Here is a 20033-nt window from a genome sequence, read left to right on the forward strand (position 1 = left end):
GTATACAAAAGTGTAAAAAGCAAACATGATCTACGGTACAGTGGCTACAGTGCTGAACTGTGATTTGTTCATAACAACTTGAGAAGGAATACTTCTAGTGGTTTCCTAGCATTATTCTACTCTTTTCATCAGTGATGAAAAAATATAGATTATCATTGTGTAAAAAAAATCTACAGATAATTTTTGAAGCACTGAAACTATATACTTTTGGACAGCCTACATTGAGGAATATTAGAAAGAATTAAATGAAGAGATTTTCAAGAGCTCACAAATTTAGGTCATAACAGACCCAAACAATCCCTATTCAAGTTCACTCAGAGAAATAAGGCTGAGTGAAAATATTTATATGTATTTAAAGGGTACTTTATTGTTTTTACCTAAACAAACTTTTGTATTACAGTAACTGCATCAAGTAGCTAAATCAGACAACAACGAAAAATCAACAGCCTATACAGAGGACTTAATGGAGGAGAACTTTTTAAAGGAATTATGTGCATTTATTTAGAATGTAGTTTGAATGGTTTACGAACAGGTTAGTAAACTTTCTCATCTTTTCCACAATAAGTAAATCATTTAAAACAGCCAGCTTTAGCAAATTTTAAATGCCATGGAACAACTTTAAAGTTGTGTGAGTATTTTATGCTGTTTCAAAATAGAGCTTGCTTTTTCGTGGCCTTTGAAAATGCTTTAGTTTTCTCCCAACATCTGTTCATTTGTAATGACACACATGAAACAAACAAAGGCTTGGAATTCCAAAGAGAATACAATAAGACTAGACTAAGATTCATTAAATGACTTGCGCAGTAGTCTTTTACCATTCTGTTGGTAATTGTACAAGACAAGTGGATGCACCCATTCATTCAAAAAGTTACATTTCAACAGAATGCAAGGAAGAAATATACTCACCTTTTTACATTCATCTGCTCTTTTAGCTTGCTGTACATTTCCAGTACTGAATAAATGAAGATATGAAGATGCATAAGTTCTACTAGAAATCATGAATACATTCCAATACGTGGGCGTGCCTGTGTATATATTACATATACATTCATGCACCCACTGCATTATCAATTTTAGAGACAAACACAACAGGATAATGAAAGTAACCAAAACATAAAATAATATATGCATACTCAGGGAAGCACATTAACAGTGACAAAATCAGAGAAAGAATAACTTTGGACACCACAATCAAGCCTATTACCCATATTCTAACATATTCCCAATTTACCTCTTAAGCAAAGAAAAAAAACTCCACAGCGTGCCTAAATTACACTGTGGGGAGCACAGCAGGCCAACAGTACCACCTACTGTAATCCTCCAAAGTTACAGCAAAATGAAAGAGCGGAAGGTCAGAGATGCCTACTGGGGCATTTCATAGAAGACATGCTCTACCTAGGAGAAATCTGGCACACTTCAAAGGCTCACATGCAATATTATAGTAGCTAGCTAAAAATAAATATCCAAAATTTCTGCAGGATTCATAAAGACCCTGGTACAGTGTTGCTGTTGTTTACCTTTCTTTTGAAGCAACTAAATTCAGTTATGAACAAATAGAGGTTAACTGACATTTAACTATATAATGTAGACGTACATGTAGGAAGTCATCACCTTTCTCCTCCTCTATGATCTAAATATACAAGAAGAGATCTACCGTGCTAGGCCTAAGCAGGAACATCCTACGTGAGGAGGCCACAATGGTTGCTTTTTTTAAAAAAGAGGCATTCTTCTACACTGATACTGTTTAAGATACATCACATATTTATTTTAACTCACCTGGGAGGCACAACTGAAGCTTCTCAACCACTGTCGTAATATTCCTCTGCTGCAGTCTACACTGGATTATCTCCTCTGTTTGAGCTATCACCTTGGATATTTTAAAACACACAACAATTAAAACTGCGCACACATTTTGTCCCTAACAAGTTTTCATTACGGGCTGCAAAGCAGCACCATTTTCTCACCTCTTTCCCAGCGTCTTGAAGCCTTCGGTTGGTATCAGTAACTTGGACCTTAAAAATAATTTCACCTTTGTTAGACAAGAATGCATATATTGCCCTGATGCATCTGCTCACCCTTGTAATCAGATCATGCTTCATGAGAAACTTAGAACAAAGAAACGCAAATCCAAATTAACTCTGCAGCTTGAACTTGAACTTTTGATCACCAAGGGTTTTTTGTTAACTTCAATTAGTTATGACAGTTCTTTCTAACAGATTCTGTGGCAAACTTCTCAAATTTACTTGGGATTTTTGAACTTTTTTTGTTTCCATAGGTCTGTCAAACAATTCAAATCATTGCCCCAATTGACCACTGGTCCCTTTTTGATAACCTCAATGAGCTCTATGTGCCATTCATTGTCCGCGAGAAATGGCGATTGCATTTTATAGTAATTAAACGTTCATACTTTGCTGAATGCAAACACTGGGTGGTTGATTAACATCAAACGTGGAAATCTCCGAGCCACAGCAACATTTTGATGCTGCAGGTGCAGACGGAGCTCAACCTCAGACTTTCCCACATATTAAGTGACTCATTAGGTCATCATAATAAGGGAGCACATTCTAGTTTATTAAAAAACTCATTAATTTCTAAACAAAGATGCTCAATGACCTCATTGATGCTGTATTGGGTCCCTTGTTATCTGAATATCCTTTATATAATGCTGTTCTAATCATAACCTCTGGTGAACTATGCTCATTCTGTCTGGTGTGCATATTTTCTTCACGAAAGTGTAAAGGGAGCTAAAAGAACTAGCCACACAACTCACTTCGGAAGAAATCTCACAACTAGCTTCTAAAGAATCCCAACAATTCCAATTACTCCTGAAGAAAGAGAGAAACATTTATTGGGTGGGGGGGAGGGTCTAACTTAAAACTGAGTCCTAGTAAAAATGAAGTATTTTAGCATGTTTTGATAGACCACAACTTTATGAAAGGTGATGTACAATTACTGTACTGTTAAGTAAAACTAACATATTGTTCATTACAAAACATACTTCTGTCTTGAGCGGTGTGATACTTACACCAGTTAAAATGTTTTAGTTCAAGATAGGAAAGGCAAAAATGTGTCTGAGGAATGTGTGATTATGAGAAGCTCATATCCAGAACAAGGAAATCTTCTCAATGTTTTTCAACAACAGTACCTTACCTTTAACTTCTCTGCATCAGCTCTAACTTTAAGAAGTTCTGTAATGGCATCCACAAAGCCTTGATGATGAAAATTGCACATTTTTTCAATCTCTCTGTCATGGTTGCGTATACACGCATCTAGTTTTTCCATAAACTTTTGGTGTGCATTTGGCTGATCATCATACACAGACCTGTTAAGAATGTACAAATAATAAAACAAAATTCAAGTAGTAATCTCATGTGTTTTGGCTAAAAAAAATTAGATACACTAAGAATTTTAGAGGAATGTTAAAGAACTCAGTTATTTAAAAACGCCAATGAACCGTTTACTATATTCAGCCTATGAACCACATCCTTCAATAATCAATGCCACCAAAACTGCAAACAAGATCTTGCACAGAGAGCCCCCCAGTGGAGAAGGACTATTCTATTCTATTCAGACTTCAAATGACTATTAGATTTTCAAAACTGAAGGTATTTGCTCCCTTGTGCCATTTTACCAAGGTAACACAGCCAGTCAAATGAAAGATAATAATACCAGCTTCAGACCCAGCATTTCTTTTTCATTATCCTTAAGCTTTATTCCAGTTAGTTTGTACTCAATTTGTATCTAAGCCACAAATAAACCCAACTAGCTAACCAAATTCCCTCCTTTTTTTGCCCAATAATCTAACAGTGAACCTCACGTTGGACTGACCTCCTGATCTCCGGCTGACCTGTGACAAGCCAATGCTGAGAGGGACTTTCTTCCTCTCAGTCCGCCATATCTTTCATTAACCACAATGAATGGCTGAAAGAACTCAGCCATTCCAATTCTTATCTCCTGCGTGCCTATATGTACACATGTTTACACAAGGGGGGGAAACCACCAAGTTCTGCTTTGGAAGAAATGAAGAAAACGCTTCAAATGAGGTTGGGGGGGGGGGACACATTCTCAGTCATAGGCAAATATGGCTCTTGGCAGGAGGAATTGGCGCATAAGCAAGGAGAGAACAAAAGGAGATGAAGCGAAGCTGAGAAGCATGCAAAGGGCCCCAATCAGGATTGTTTTAGAAAGAGCAAAGCTGACCAGTGCAGATGTGCATAGGCACGGAAGATTCAAATGAAGCCCAAAGAAGCCAAAACCCATTAAAGGGCAGACATACCCCATCTGACCCCCCACCCCTCAGCAAACACACACAAATAGAAGCACACCAGACCAGCAATGGAAGCGAGTTACATACTTTTACAGAACTTCAGCACAGTTTTGCCTACTTTCACTATCTGAATGTAATTGTATTCTTGGCAATAAAATATACCAAGAATATTCGACATGTATCACATAAATAGTACGTAACATTTTTAGAAGAAAACATGTATAAAACAAGGCCACTTAGACCACATCCAGTTTTTTTATGAGTCCCATTCCACATGATTAACTCAAGTTTTCTCCCTGCCTTTCTCCTTACAAGAATACCTTGATACCTCCTAAACATGGTATTTCCTCCTGTCTCAGGTTCATTCCCTCCAAAATAGAGCCCCAGAATTCCCTCCAGAATAGAGCCCCAGAAACAATTCAGCCAAAAGTAGCCATCCTGATATCAGAGTAAGAGGTTCAAGTGTGAACTGCTTTTCAGCTGAAATCCACAGGATTTCCATGTCCTTAATTTCGACTGGAATCTGCTCATTCAACCAAGTGTTTTTTTTTAAAAAAACACCCTCTTGTGTCAGTCTTCAAGTTGTGTTTCCAGTTTAAAAAATTACGCCTACATCAAAGTGTACAGTAGCAGAATAAGAACAACTAGTCTTAATGCTCAGGTGATTAAAGGAGATGAAGATTCTGCTCAGTGAAGCCATCTCTTTGGAACTGTGGGTCTAGAGAAATAATCGGTCCATGGAACTAAGGTTTAACCTCTATATTGAAGGACCAACAGAAAAGAGAAAACTCTCCTGAAAGTTACTGGAAGAACACAGTAGATGAACTCAAGCGGTCTCCTGAATATAATTACTTGAGATCGGGGGTTTTCTTCCCCTTGAAAAGATCAGTGTGTTTTGTACTTTAGACGTATCTCACCATTTCTTAACACAAGATGAAAATAGATTTGCAATATGCTGGAAAAACTAAACTATTTTAGCTTTGAGAGAGAAAAGGCAACAGAGGAAAAATGGGTTCCTGGTTATGTGTTTTTAAAAATATATATATACTAACTACAAAGCATTGTGATTCTGTACTATAGAATCATAAATATTCCAACTCACTGTACAAGTGGAATATTTATATTTGCAAGCCATCTCTCCCCTTACAGGCCCAGAGAAGCTTCTGACATTCGAAATGCAAGCATAACACATTTTTTTAAAAGCAATTAAGATGGCAGATGGCAAATAAAATTAGTTTCTATTAAAATAACTCCATCAATATCAACAATAGAAGAGAGAGAGAGGCCATTCGGACAGTACAACTGCAGCTGCCTCAACCATGAGTGCAAATGAATATACAAAGTATAAAAGTACAAAGCAGCACCCTTTCACAAGTCATTTGCTATCCAACTTGAAGGTATCACAAAAGAAAGGGATAATGCATCCTAGCTGGCACAGCTTATTTTGCTTTACATGCAAATAGCACCACCTTGTGGCAAGCACGATAAATCACTTTTCTGTAATAAATCATGACAGACTCAAGTTGCTTTAGGTAGGCTCTTCAGCTCTGGGTTGGAAAATACCTGGAGATTTTGGGGGGTGAAGCCTGGCAAGGGATCCCAGCTGGGCACGGAATCATAGAGTTCACCCTCAAAGCAGGTATTTTCTCTAGGCCACAGGGGTCTGCAACCTGCGGCTCTCCAGTTGTTCATGGTCTACAATTCCCATCAGCTCGTCAGCATGGCCAATTGGCCATGCTGGCAGGGGCTGATGGGATTTGTAGTCCATGAACATCTGGAGAGCTGCAGGTTGCAGACACCTGAGTCTAGGGGAACTAAGTTTGTTGTCTGGCAATCAGGTGAGATCAGACTCACCTGGAGTCTGGCATCCACCGCTTTAAGACAGTCTTTGCTTATCATCATACAACACAAAGAGGTCTTGCATTCTTTTCCCATAGTGATATAATTTAGGAGATATACAAAAAACATGTACAATCAAGTGCATACTTAGAAACATGCATGAACAGACATGGCAATAAATAGGTAAAAGTATTACGGTAAGTTCTCTATAGTGATAGAAGGAAGAAAAATCTGCCCACTGAGCCCCACTGCTGCAAAGCCTCCAGTCATTCATAAAACCCACATGCAGTTCTAATGCTTATTTTATATGTATTTCATACAGGTGCTACTTGCATGGAAGAGACTTGTAACAAATAAATTAAAATAGAATATACAGTAGCATACAACATGGACTACCTTTTTAAAAAATTTCATGTTTTCATGTTTAACCATGGTAGTTGGTCAGCAACGGAATCTAAGGACTGGTCTAAACAGGTGACAGGAGAAGAAATGGAATTCAGAGGTAGGACAATTGTGTATTTCAGGCTGAGAGGGAAATGAACATAATATTAATACTCCCATAATACTCCCCGATTTGATAATTCTTCACAGATAAACTTTGAGCACTTCTGAGCAAAACAAAATCTACCTCAGCCCTTCATCTGCTCTTCTAGTTTTTGCCCTAAAATTTTGTGAATTATTTTAATTACTTTCCAACTACTTTCATAAACAGGATGTGACACTAGATGGCATCAGTCTTTCACACAAACATTACTGGATAAAATGTTAAGATTCAGTCTAGAGTTGGATCTGTGGCATGGAACCATGTTTATGATATTTCCACCACAGTTCTCTCCTTGATGTGGGCCCACAGTTGCTTACCGCAGTGTTTGATACTTCTCCATTTTATCCTCGCAACAACCCTGTGTGATAAGTTAGGCTGAAAGAGAATGGCTGGCACAGGGTTACCCAGCGAACTTCTACAGACCCTTATGCCAAACCAAAAGGTGACCAGTTTCATAATGATTATTGCAGCTAAGCATTTGAATATCCAACAAAGGAGAGCATGAGACAAAACCAAAGTGTGATCACAATTGGTCGGCATGTGCCCAATATAATGCTTCATCTGATTATGCCGGTTTTACCTTCCCCCTGTCCCCTTTTGGATTTGTTCCTTGTCCTTCACTAAATTCTGCCCTCCATTTCCTTCTTCTGGCTCTAAGAATACCATTGTGCAGTCTCTGAGTTGTTAAAAATTGCAGCAAAATGTAAGGTTAAAAAAAAACTAGGCCAACTTACTTATCTTTCTCATAAGTACTTTAAGCTGTAAGTACTTTAAGCATATTTTGTGTTATCTTTAAAATGCTTGCTTTTCATTACTTGATTGCCCTGGAAACTCACTCTCTCAAAAATAATGTAGATGATTGCCTAGAGCTCATAAAATATTCTGCAGATGCAGCAGTCAGCTACTGAGCTATATCAAGGATCAGACGCCAACAGCCGCTTCCAAATTTATGTGCTTCCTGTCAATTTCCTTCTGGAGTTTGTTGTCACTACTCCTATCACATCTGTTTATCATCTGTATGGGCTGTGTGAACATAGATGGATTTTTAAGGGGAGTTAGCAGGCCCTGTCTCAAGAGAAACTCCCTATAAATCAAGGCTGATGGGTGGGATTGAATAGTAGCAAGTAGCCTGTGATGTCATGCAGTCAGGTGATATGAAGTCACCCAATATTTGCTGCCAGGACTGGCCCTGAAAAGTCCTCCCTCAAAGGCAAAAACAGCCCTCAAAAGGGCCCTGTCCCTTCTCCTTGCCTCGGACTGTCAGAAACCAAATTTATGTTGCAAACCGCCCTGAGCCCTTTGGGGGAGGGCAGTATAAAAGTGGAATGAATGAATGAATGAATGAATGAATGAATGAATGAATGAATGAATGAATGAATGAATGAATGAATGAATGAATGAATGAATGAATGAATGTGGAATGTTGTGGTTGCCTAGCAACTGCCACTGAGAGCTTCTTTTTTTAAAAAAAAAAAGCTACAGGAGTTCCTATTATCATTTTGGGTTTTTTAGCCACCACCACCTCCCAGCATATTCTTTTCTAGGTTTCAGATTTTTCTGCAAACCTAGGGAATTTTTAGAAGTTTTTGGTTTGTAGAATGATCTGCATTGTCTGTGCACAGCACCAATCACCAGATTTAAGTATCCTCATATTTGACTGACTTGCTATTAAAATATACCAATGGGATGTGCTACCAGTGGGATGTCCTTGGCAAGGGTCTCCAACATGGTGTGTCTGCGGATGATATGGCACCTCTGACACCTTTCCTGGTACCCACCAAATGCCAGAAAAGTGGGCAGGGCCAGGTAGGGCTTTTGCCCAGCAAAGCTTCTGATTGGCTGAACAGAGTTTTGAAAATATTGCTTTGGCAGCACATGCCACCACAGCACAAGGATTAACACTGTGACTGAAGTCAAGCTGTAGCATTCATTTTATGCTGCCTCCCTCAGCAGCCATTTTGTGGCCCACCACGCCATGTCAGAATTCCAACTGCGCTCGCAGGCTCAGAAGTGTTGGGGATCCATGTTCCATGGCATTCCATTCCATTCCATCCAGGAAAAATTGAAGTTCTGCTGCAGGTACTGCCACTAAAACTCTAGGAATTTTCCAAGCGAGAACTGGCAACCTTCACTGCCAAATTCCCTCTGACTTTTTATATGCACTGAAGGGCCCCTTCCGCACATGCAAAATAATGCATTTTCAAACCACTTTCACAACTGTTTGCAAGTGGATTTTGCTATTCCGCACAGCTTCAAGGAGCACTGAAAGCAGTTTGAATGTGCATTATTCTGCATGTGCGGAATGAGCCAAGATGTACCTCTGTGGTCAAGATTACAAAGTTCCTACAGCAGTCAGTGTGTTCTTTCCCAAACCACTTGTTTCAGGGAAATATAACCAATGTTAAAAGTAATGGGGAAGAGAACAGGAAAAAATGTAGCTCTTTTTTCCTTCCTGTGTTTTCTTTTATTGCCTATCTATTTGAGAGAATGTGTACATGCATGAAGGGAAAGGACATTTTAAAAGACACGTTCGCAGATGAATCGCTAATGTAGCCCACCAACCAGATGACAATTCTTACAAGCAGTATAACTGAGTCAAGATGCATGTCTATAATGTCATTTGAACATAGACAAATCCTGCAACCAGAAGGAGGAAAATTATTTTTAGAAATATACCCTTTAAATCTTTTTTTAATTGAATGAGAGAGCTAGTCATTATATAAAACTGAATCAGACTACCAGTCATGTACTCTGCATGCAAATGGCCCCATGGTTAGTAATAATTAAGTCAAGCTTCATATTCCCAGGGCCAAACTTCATGTAATATTTTTGACAGAGTTTGGCAGAATTTCCCTGGACCTGACTCACTTTTTCCCAGAGCCACCAAGGAACTGCAGGGAATATCATTTGAATGACTGCCAGGTGTTGGATTCTGTTCAGAATGGAGGCATGGCTAGGAGTAGGGTTGCCAACCTCCTGATGGGGTCTGGAGATCTCCCAGAATTACAGATGACAGAATTACAGATTTCCAGGTGACAGAGGTCCCTTCCCCTGAAGAAAATGGACGTTTTGGAGGGTGGACTATACGGTGCCATACCCTGCCGATGTCCCTTCCCGAACATCACCCTAACAAGGCTCCATCCCCAATCTCCAGGAATTTCCCAAGCCAGTGTTAGAACCCGAGGTAGGAGAGGTTGCCTTCCCCTTAGCATAATTTTTCATAGATAAAAGGAGCTCAGCAAGAAGTTATTTGCATCACTTTTGAGATGCAGGTGCTTGGAATACCCCCTGCAGCTACTGTATGATGGGAAGAAAAAGCAAATCATTCTGTGGAACCACAACCTTAGTCAAAAAAACCCCCTAACTACTAGTTTAGGCAGCAGGTTTTGGGAAAGACCTTTCCCTGCTTGAGACTCTGGAGAGCTGCTGCCAGGCACAGTAAAAAATATTGAGCTAGATTAGGGGTCTGCAACCTGCGGCTCTCCAGATGTTCATGGACTACAATTCCCATCAGCCCCTGCCATCATGGCCAATTGGGGCTGATGGGAATTGTAGTCCATGAACATCTGGAGAGCTGCAGGTTGCAGACCCCTGAGCTAGATGATCCGAATGTCCGACTCTGTGTTTCATATGTTCATTTGGGCAGAACAGAGGAGGTAGCAGACAAAAAGAGGGATGTGGACTATGCTTCACTAGGTGACCTTGAAATTGAGGCAACCTTTAGGTCCAATAAGTGGACCAATTCAGTTGCCTCTCCTGGGCCCATGTTAATAGGATATTGGTAGCTGGGATCCTACCACTTGCCCCTTAGATCTGTGCTCCCCATGGCTGGGGAAAGCCAAATGTGATGGTGTGTAGGCCCCCCGAAGGATATCATCAATTCGTACCTGGTTTCTGTCAACCACAATCTTTTGGCTCACTGTCTTGCTGACGTTGGTATACATGGGACAGCCTTAGAGTGGCTGATCTCTTTTCTCCAAGGTCAGGGAAGAGAGCATCATGAGGGGACAGGACATTCCCATGCCATCTGTTGGCGTGTGCAGTCCCACAAGGAGTGATCCTCTCCCCAATGTTATTCAACATCTGTACGTGCCCTCTTGGCAGGTTGGTCCAGTTGGTCCAGATTCTCATGCTGGGTTATCAGCAGTACGCGGATAACATCCAGATATATTTGTTGATGGCAGGCAACCCAGATTTCCTACCCAGTTGTCAGGAAGCCATGGTGAAATGATTAAACTAGAGCCAGCAAAGACACAGGTCCTGTGGTTTGGTTGGGGAGTAGGATACTAGCTCCCAACTTGGGATGGGGTGCAATTAACACCTGTGTCAGTCATCAAAAGTCTGGTGTGATCCTGAACACCTCCCTTTACATGGAGGCCTGCGTCACAAATGTAGCCAAGCTGGCGTCTCCCCAGTTTCCGTAACTGGCACCCTGTGTGTTCTGCCCTGCCTTAGAAACAGTGATCCATGCAACTGTCACCTCCAGACTTGGCTACTGTAACTTGCATTATGCAGGGCTACCCTTGAGGCTGTTCTGCAAAGTCCAGCTGGTCCAGAATGTGTCTGCCTGGACACTGGGACACCACGGGGAGCACATATTCAACCAGTGCTCTGTCAGCTGTGCTGGTTTTAGATGGAGCACCAAATCAGGTTCAAGGTTTGGGTGTTAACCTAAGCACTAAATGGTCTGGGGCCTTCATATCTGCTGGATCACCTCTCCAAATACACCCCCCCCCCAAAAAAAAGAGTGTAATTTTGGGTGATTCCCAGTCTGAAAAATGCCTGGCTTTCCTCAACAAGTCTTTGGTGGAATACTCTTATAATTGAGATGTGGGCCCCGCAGAACCTACATCAATCCATTCTGTCTGGCCTCCCTTTTCTTTCCGGTGGGGTTTTTATTATTATCAATTGGTGCCTAATCTGAAATTGGGTTTAAATTTGTAATTAGGTAAACTGTCATATTGTGTGATGCTGAGTTTTGGAAATGTTGTAAGCCGGTCCGAGTCTGTCCTGATGGAAACAAGTGGCCTAGAAATCTAATAAATAAATAAAAATATGCCTCTTCACAGATTTATTTTTACCACCAAAAGAGCAATAAACAACTATTCTTCAAGTAAAAAAATGAATCCATTAACCACAGAATTGTAAACTAAGGTTCTTCGTGAATTTTAAGTTTTCCCATATATGCAAACTGCTTCTAATCTGAGAACAACAACAGGAAAGAGAAAAAGTGATGACTGTTCTTTCCATGATCAAGAACGTATAAAAGTGTTGTTCCATTTCAGGCTTGAATTGTGCATGAAAAGGAAAGAATTCAGGCATCTGGATGCTCATGGAACCTCCAAACACAAATGGCACAATTCAGTTTCAAATGCCATCAAAATTATAGTCAGCAGATGCTTAGTGTCACAGGGTAACCAATGTTAAATTATTGCAGCAATTTCTCAGGCCTTTGAAAAAGTTTCCTCTCCAACAACCGACAATTATATTTTGCATTGGCCACAAATGGCCAACTCCTAATGCTAATTTTTCCTGTATTTCATGTTGGTTTTGAATACACACCCTTAAAACCTTTCTAAAATAACATCCAGGTGTTTCCTGTAGTTCAAAAAATGCAACATGTATCAATTCTTAATCCCTGAATGGACTTTCTACTTGCGGACATTATAAAGCCAATTCTTTCATTTCCATTTCAAAAATATTTAGAAGACTACAGCATGGCAAAGGAATGCAGAATTTAAGCAAATGCCAAATTATGTATGTGTGTGTGGGGGGGGGAGGATTTATTAATCTTCAATCTGCCTTTTTACTTGGACTTGTCATGTTTTCCTCTCTATACAGTTTCTGTGAATTGTTCTCACTAATAGTATCCTGTTTCTATGAGCAGGAAAGGGCTGAGTACATTTGTTAGTTAACATTGCTTCCTATAACCAGGGTCAATACTCTGTAGCAGTGACACTACAGCAGTTATTGTTCGTTCTGGATAAGCAACATATCACGCTGTTGGTTGTTAATGGACATCCTTTGTAGTGAAACTTCAACTGATAATCAGTAAACCCAGATTTACAACGGACTTCCTGCTTCCTGTTTTTCACTGCTGAGCAAGGAGATACCTCTTCCTGCTTCTTACTGAGTTATACAATAAAAATGTTGAAGCAACGAGCCACTTGTTACATCAAGCAACGTTTGTGATAAAACGAGACATTCTTTACTTTGGAGTATTAGCTTCAGACATAGATGAAGACTGTGAACTACTCAACTACAAGAAATTATTTACAAGTTTAATCAATCCCTTTAAAATGCTCGTAAAATGTTTTTCCATTCTTATCACAGACCCTGATAATAATCAGACTTGTCAAACAAGTACAAAACCGTTAGGCCTGTTTTAGTATTAACACTTCCAGTTTTACTGAGCTAGTACAAAGACAAGACTCCTTCCAAGAATTGGTACTGGAAAAAATAAATGTGATAAAGTAATTTTTTGGGACGTGTTACACTTCTTGGAACAGAAGATAACACACATGTGACAACATGAGAGTTGAACATGTTATTATTTTGTTAAACTTGCTGCATATTTATTATTTTATGTATTCAGTTTAGAATTTATTGGATTTATAATTTAGCACACACAAAAATGTGACTGTCTCCCCTCCCCACCATCCCTGCAAGGTAGGCTGGCGCTCTGGCAAAGTATTCATGGAGCAAACAAACACACTGAGGTTAGCAGTTTCCAGAAGAGACTTGAATTGGCAAGCAGTTTACAGCCCTCTAGCACACTCCTAGCTCTCTCCTTCCCCACTGGCCTCCTCCCCAGTGTTACTTTTATCCCTCCTGAAAGGATTTCTTTCCCTCTTGGGGCTCCCTATTCCAGTCTACCAGCAGTTGATGAGCTGTCTGTCGAGCCCTACCATCTCAAGATTGGCCCCTCGTGGTTCTGGGCCCTCCTCCCTGAGTACAGCTGTGCCAGCCTCGACCCATTCTGTGGAATGCGGAGGCTTATTCATTGCAGCTGGGTTGGAGCTGTGCCAGCCCCACTCTTTTCTATGGAACAACTGAGGCCAGCTCCTGCTGCCCAGGAGAGCTAGCCAGTTCCCTGCAGCTTCTCCTGATTTCTGGCTTCCAGGTGGTTCCAGTATTTGCTGGTAAGTCCAGGGGTGGAGTTGCCAGTTGAAGGGTGTCCTGCGGTCCTTGGGCAACTGCCTGGGTAAGAAAGAGTGGGGAAGGGAAGATTGCAGAGTGGTGGGAGGCAGCCCCATCCCTGGACAATACACACACATGTATATGCTTGCTTACCATATGTACCAGTTTGGCTGGGACAGTCCCCGTTTTAAGGGTCTGTCCTGGTGTCCCAGTCAGTTACCATACTCATCCCAGCAGTAAGAGCAGCCACAGGAGCCTCTCTGACCTTCCACAAGGTTCAAGGGAGGTGGCGGCGCAGAGGCGGGCATGCTTCCCTCTTGGCCACTGCTAGTAACTCTGGCAATGGTGGAGCAGAGGAGGTGGTGACAAAGCAATACCTCCTCTGCTCAGTGGGCTGGTCAACCATGTGCTCTAGAGTGTTGGGGGAGACTTGAAGTCCTTAAAGTAAAACTCCCATTTCTCTTCAAATTCACAAAGCTAGTCAATTTGGTCATATTTTTTCTCTGTTGCAAAGTAAACAAAGAAAAAGGCAGCCGGTAATTGCTTAAGTGGGCAGTCAGCTGTAGAAACTTGGGCCGATTACACACAAGGAATCTGCTGCACAATGGGGTAAATGTCTGTCACAACAAGATTTCTTGTATGGATGTATTTCCTCACACCCCACTTTCACTTTCTAGTCTCCCCATGGCAAGCAAGACCACATGTAGAACGAATGTAATGTTGTTTTGCCACCAGAGCAGGGAGATTTGCCAGTGAGTACAGCTTTGCCCCGGACCTCTTCCCTCCACCCACAGCCAGCCTGCCCATCTCCACCCTTCCCACTCCACCCTCCCACTCCACCTTCCCCACACCACTGGGAAGCCCCTTTGGAAGCAGCGGGGTGGTGTGGCTGCAGTGCCATAGCCAGACACCAGGCCTGTGGATGTGGCTGTAAGGCAGAACAAGCTGAAACTGAATTCAGGCAAGATGGAGTTCATGCTGGTTGGGAGGACTGATAATTTGGAGGAACTGAATTCACTTATTTTGGAATGGGATAGAGTTGACATTTGCAAAAAAAGTCCAGGGTTCTGGTTGATGGCCAATCAGTTCACCCCCACTCTCAGGTTCAGTCAGCCTGACTACGCTAATTTAGGCTTTTATAAACCTGCAATAAAATTACTGTATGTAATAACCTTTATGGTAGGCTGTCCTTGAAGACAATCTAGAAACTACAACTGGTTCAGAATGTAAAAAAAACCAGTTGTCAGAAGACAGCCAATAGGAACACATCTCACCTACTGCAAAACACCTAAACTACTGGCTGCCTGTTTGTTATCAAGTTCAATTGTAGTTCAAATCTCATCATAGTCTATGATCCAAATATCTAAAGACCTGTCTCTTCCTCATGCACAAATCATGGTCCTCTGGTTGCTTCCTTCTCCCCTGTGTTTAAGGTTGCCCAGTTGGCATCTACTCCTGGTCCTTTTCACTAGACCAGGGGTGTCCAACTCTGGTCCTCCAAATGTTCATTGACTATGATCCCCAACAGCTCTTGAACTGGCAGCCTCCTAACTCTTCATTTGGACAAGGAAGGGAGAGCATAACTTCATGTTCTACAAGGTATCAGGATTCCACATGACCAGAAACTTCTCTTCACCACATTGCACAACAAAAATCTCTCCCTGTTTAACTGAATTCGAAAGTACGAAGGCAACGATTGCACACACAGAATTGGGCTTGGGTATGAAGAGGGAAATGATTATTCAGAGCAACATAAACAGGAAAGTAAAGAGGGGCTTTTCAAGGAAATCTCAAAAACTGTAAAAGAAAAGAACAAGACAAAGTAGGAGATGCTTCTGGGGGTGGCAAAAATAAATGCGGGAAGTTCAAATGGCAAGGACACAGCCATATTGTCCCAATTTTGCTTCCGAAATTGGTATTTTTTTCTTTATGTAACTAATAAGCAAGATCCTACAAATGAGGGTTACAGCTGGTAGCCAGGAATTTCCTTTTCTCTGCTTTAGGAATGAACTTAACAGCATGGAAGCCCACATACAAAGAGTGAGTCCAAGGGTGTGCTTGAGGCAATTCTGCACATTAAGAAGTAGCATACTTAGGTTTGTTCCCAGTGCAAGCCCCAGAGAATCTCAGCTAACCCTGATTAGAGCATCTGTATGACAAACACAAATTTGGAAAAATGAAAAATGGGTATTGTACTGTTGACATTTTCAGGTATGCATTTACACCATGTCTGGCATATACCAGTACCTATAAAACAAAGTGTAAATCATTCCGCAGCTGTACTCACTGACTAAATGGCCAAATGGACAGAGCAGGAACTTTTGTACTGTTTCTACTGCCTCAGAAAAACAACTGAATTGCAACTTGGCACCAATCCTTAAAGGCAACTATAATAACTGTGGGAATCCATTAACAACTGCTTGAGTCAAGATTTGGCCAATTTTCATAAAGTTGTGGTAAAACCTAAGCTGTACAAATAATGTGTAAAGCATGTTTAGGCAGGACACTTGCATTAGCCATACACTGCTCGTTCTAGTTTAAATATGAAATTCTAAATCGGGGTAGGGAACCTTTAATACTCAAAGAGCCATTTGGACCCATTTTCCACGGAAAAGAAAACTCATGGAGCCGCAAATACTTTTTGGCATTTAAAATGAAGAAAACACTGAGTATTTTGGTTTTTTACCTTTATGCACGCTTTGTATAAAGGGCAACTCTCCTCCTTCCTCAAGTTCTCCCTTCTCGTCAGGGTCCGCTTCAAACCCTCTGATTGTGACCTTTTCCCATTCTGTTTCCTCCTTTCCCCCTTGTTCTGTCTCTAATATTTCTACCCAGCTTTCAGTTATCTTTTCAGCTCCCCCCCCCCTTCTCTACTACATTCAACCTCCTTCCCTGTTATTCCTCCCCTCTCTGGGGCTTTTCCACAGATCTACCCCTCTCTCTCTTGTTTCTCTCTCCTCCTCTCTCCTAGTCACCCACGCTCTCCTTTCCACCCTCCACTTTCCCCAGCTTCTACCTTCTCCTCGGAACCTCGTTCGGCCGCCCCACGCCGCCTTAAATCCTGCCCCAGTGCCTGCAAGGAGGCCGGGCCGGAGAGGTGTTGCCGTGGTGACATTTGGAATTTAACTGAAATCACACTTCAGTCCCAGTCCATTTCTGTACCTCCTCTATAAATTAGCATTTTAAAAAGTACTTTCAGCCTGCTGGGATGGATCATTCTGCTAATATGGGTAACACCATGGACTCCAATAATTAGTGTAAATTTGAATAATACAGAGCTGGGAACAACTTTTCAAGCTTAATGTCCCTTGCAAGTACATGATGAAGAGTCCTTAATGGGCCTTGGAAAAACAACTAATACCTATAGACCCGTCAAGTCTGGGGAGGAGCCTCCGGGCAGCCCCGGACACCCACGCTCCCGCATGAACGGGGAGCGTACAGCCAGCATCCTGGCCTGAGCCGGGCGCTGCTTTTTTCTCAGGATTCTACCCTGAGGGGAGGGGAGAAAATAGCAGCGCCCGGCTCAGGCCAGGATGCTGGCTGCATGCTCCCCGTTCATGCGGGAGCGTGGAATGTCCGAAGGCTGCTCAGGCTCCTCAGCAAGTGGCGGGCGCCAGCGCAGCTGCGCGCCCCAGCAGCGGCAGGCCTCGGTCTGGCCAGGCAGCCCCGAGCCCCAGCGGCGGTGGCAATGTGCCCAGCCCTGGCCTGAGGGACAACGAGCAGAGCGCTGCGGGGGCAGGCCGCCGAGCAACTCACGGCGGCAACACCTCTCACCGGCCCGGCCTCGTTGCAGGACGAGGGGAGAAGCGCCCCAGAAGGCACTGGGGCAGGATTTAAGGCGGGGTGGGGCGGCCGAGGCTCCAAGGAGAAGGAAGAAGCTGGGGAAAGTGGAGGGTGGAAACTAGAGCGTGGGTGACTAGGAGAGAGGAGGAGAGAGAAACAAGAGAGAGAGGGATAGATCTGTGGAAAAGCCCCAGAGAGGGGAGGAAGGGGCCATGCCAGGAGCCGCACCACAAGCGGGAAAGAGCCGTTTGCGGCTCGCGAGCCGCGGGTTCCCGACCCTTGTTCTAAATGATTTCACCTTCATAACTTGCTATCATCACCATTTTTAATGGCAGTCAGACAAACAATAGTGATTAACTATTTCAGTGGGCTTAAACTGGAGTAAGTCTGCATAGGACTGCAATGTTCAGAAGAGTATGATAGACAATTTCCCCCTGTCACAGCTTTCAGAGTCAGGTAACAAGGACACTTAACAAAGTTTCAGGTGGATATCTGTGTTAATCAAAACTCACTTCATCATTTACCATCTGCATCTCCTACCTCTATGGATATCTCCTAGCACTAATCGAGCTGATAACATTTTGCATTGTATTTCTGTATCCTGATTCCATTTGGCCCTCCTTTGTAACAGTCCCTTCCACCTTTTGACTTGGACATAAAGTATGTTGAATCTTCATTCTCATTTGTGTCCAATGAAGTGAACTTTGACTCACAAAAGCTTATACAGTTATCCCTTCCACAGCTCTGGGGTTAGGGGCAAGGCAACCCTCCACGATCTGGAAAACCCACAATAAAATTTTTGGCTCTCTCTTTGTACCACAGGATAAGTCAGAATATTTTTCTTTTTCTTATTTTTCAAAGTTAAAATAGAAGAAAAAGAAAAGCATTCAAATTCATTCTGTGATACAAAGGGAGAGCCAAAAAATGTAACGTGGATTTTTCAGATCGTGGGGGACTGCTGTGCTCCTAACCCTGGAAATGTGTATATCATGGTATTAAAAGAGAAAATATGTTGATATTATACAATACTATACATATATTTTATGCATTTGAGTTTCTAAACTTTTTCTGTGTTGTCTGCTGGCCTTTTCCATGTCATCTGCGACTTCCACAAAACTCCGCAAAACTTTCCATTGAATTTCTTATGCTGACCCGCGATATATCCAAACTGCAATGGGAAAAGTCATGATGTGAAAGAAGAAGAAGGAGAAGAGTTTGGACTTATAAACCACCTTTCTCTCATGTTAGGAGACTCAATGTCGCTTACAAGCTCCTTTCCTTCCTCTCCCCACAACAGACACCTTGCGAGGTAGCTGGGGCTAAGAGAATTCTGAAGAACTGTGACTAGGCCAAGGTCACCAGCAGGAATGTAGGAGTGCGGAAACACATCTGGTTCACCAGATAAGCCTCTGCCATTCAGGTGGAGGAGGGGGGAATCGAACCTGGTTCTCCAAATTAGAATCCACCTGCTCTTAACCACAACACTACATGTACCTGGAAAATTTTGTTGGTCTTTACAGTGCTAATGAACTTGATTTTTTTTTCTTTTAAAAAGTATTTTTGCATTTCCCCCTTTCTGTGCTCATTATAATCCACTGGAGCATTACCTTCCTTTGGACTTTGTATAAGATTATACCTTCCACGCTTAATTTAAGGAAATTTTTAAAATGCATAACCGTGTGTAAAGTGACTACTCAATTAAAAAGCTAGAATAATGGAATCTGATGGAATAATAAAAATGATACACTCATAAAACTATTATGAGTGAAAATATGCTATTATCCTTCAAGTAATGAACTCACTATGGCATTCAAAAGGGAACGAGAGATAGTGGTTGTTTAATGAATCAGGGACATTCCTATAGAAGTCAAGTACAACACAGAGCATACAATATTGTGTATATGTTTCCTAACACTGCAGTAGCTGAGAAGGGCATCTAGCAACAACAATACAAGGCATTTGTCTTCTTGCTCTAGCATTGAGAGCTAACACAGATTTAAACACAGCACAATCAGCTTCTGGGGGGGGGAGAGTATTTCGAGCAGGAAGAAGACATCCACCAGATGTTATCAAAGTATCCCAACACAGTGTGAGAAGCTTTATCCTCTTAGTGCCAAGCACAACTCTCAGCTGGCAAAAATGGAGGCATACTCAGATAACAATGGGACACACAGATACAGAATGCCCAGGACAGGATGCAACCTCAGGTGTTACAAGTACAACATACCAACTGGGATTGAAATTCCTTTGCTGAATATCAAATACTGTCCTTGACCATTGTAGTGCGGCAGTAGTGAGCATCAAACTAAGGTCCAGGCTCAAAACCCATTCTTCCATGGAAGTCAGCTGCGTGACTTTGGGCCAGTCACATATTCAGCATCATGTACCTCGAAAGGTTATTGCGAAGATAAAATGGAGGGAAAATGTTAAAATTACTTTACTTTTCAGGACCTGCTTGCA

General features: G+C 41.9%; 1 protein-coding gene across 6 annotated transcripts in view; it reads right to left on the reverse strand.

Moving 5' to 3' along the window:
- Window positions 1-20033, reverse strand: part of EXOC6 (exocyst complex component 6) — a 116519-nt gene that overhangs the window by 80869 nt on the left and 15617 nt on the right. For all 6 annotated transcript variants that reach the window (XM_048505974.1, XM_048505973.1, XM_048505975.1 and 3 more), the window contains exons 2-5: window positions 3151-3322; window positions 1965-2012; window positions 1777-1867; window positions 907-952 (exon numbers count right to left, since the gene is read on the reverse strand). In XM_048505974.1, the coding sequence (XP_048361931.1) occupies window positions 907-952; window positions 1777-1867; window positions 1965-2012; window positions 3151-3322 (357 nt within the window). The remainder of the gene's footprint in view (window positions 1-906; window positions 953-1776; window positions 1868-1964; window positions 2013-3150; window positions 3323-20033) is intronic.

This window comes from Sphaerodactylus townsendi, linkage group LG08 (assembly GCF_021028975.2).
Source record: "Sphaerodactylus townsendi isolate TG3544 linkage group LG08, MPM_Stown_v2.3, whole genome shotgun sequence".
In the NCBI taxonomy this organism is placed as follows: Eukaryota; Metazoa; Chordata; class Lepidosauria; order Squamata; family Sphaerodactylidae; genus Sphaerodactylus; species Sphaerodactylus townsendi.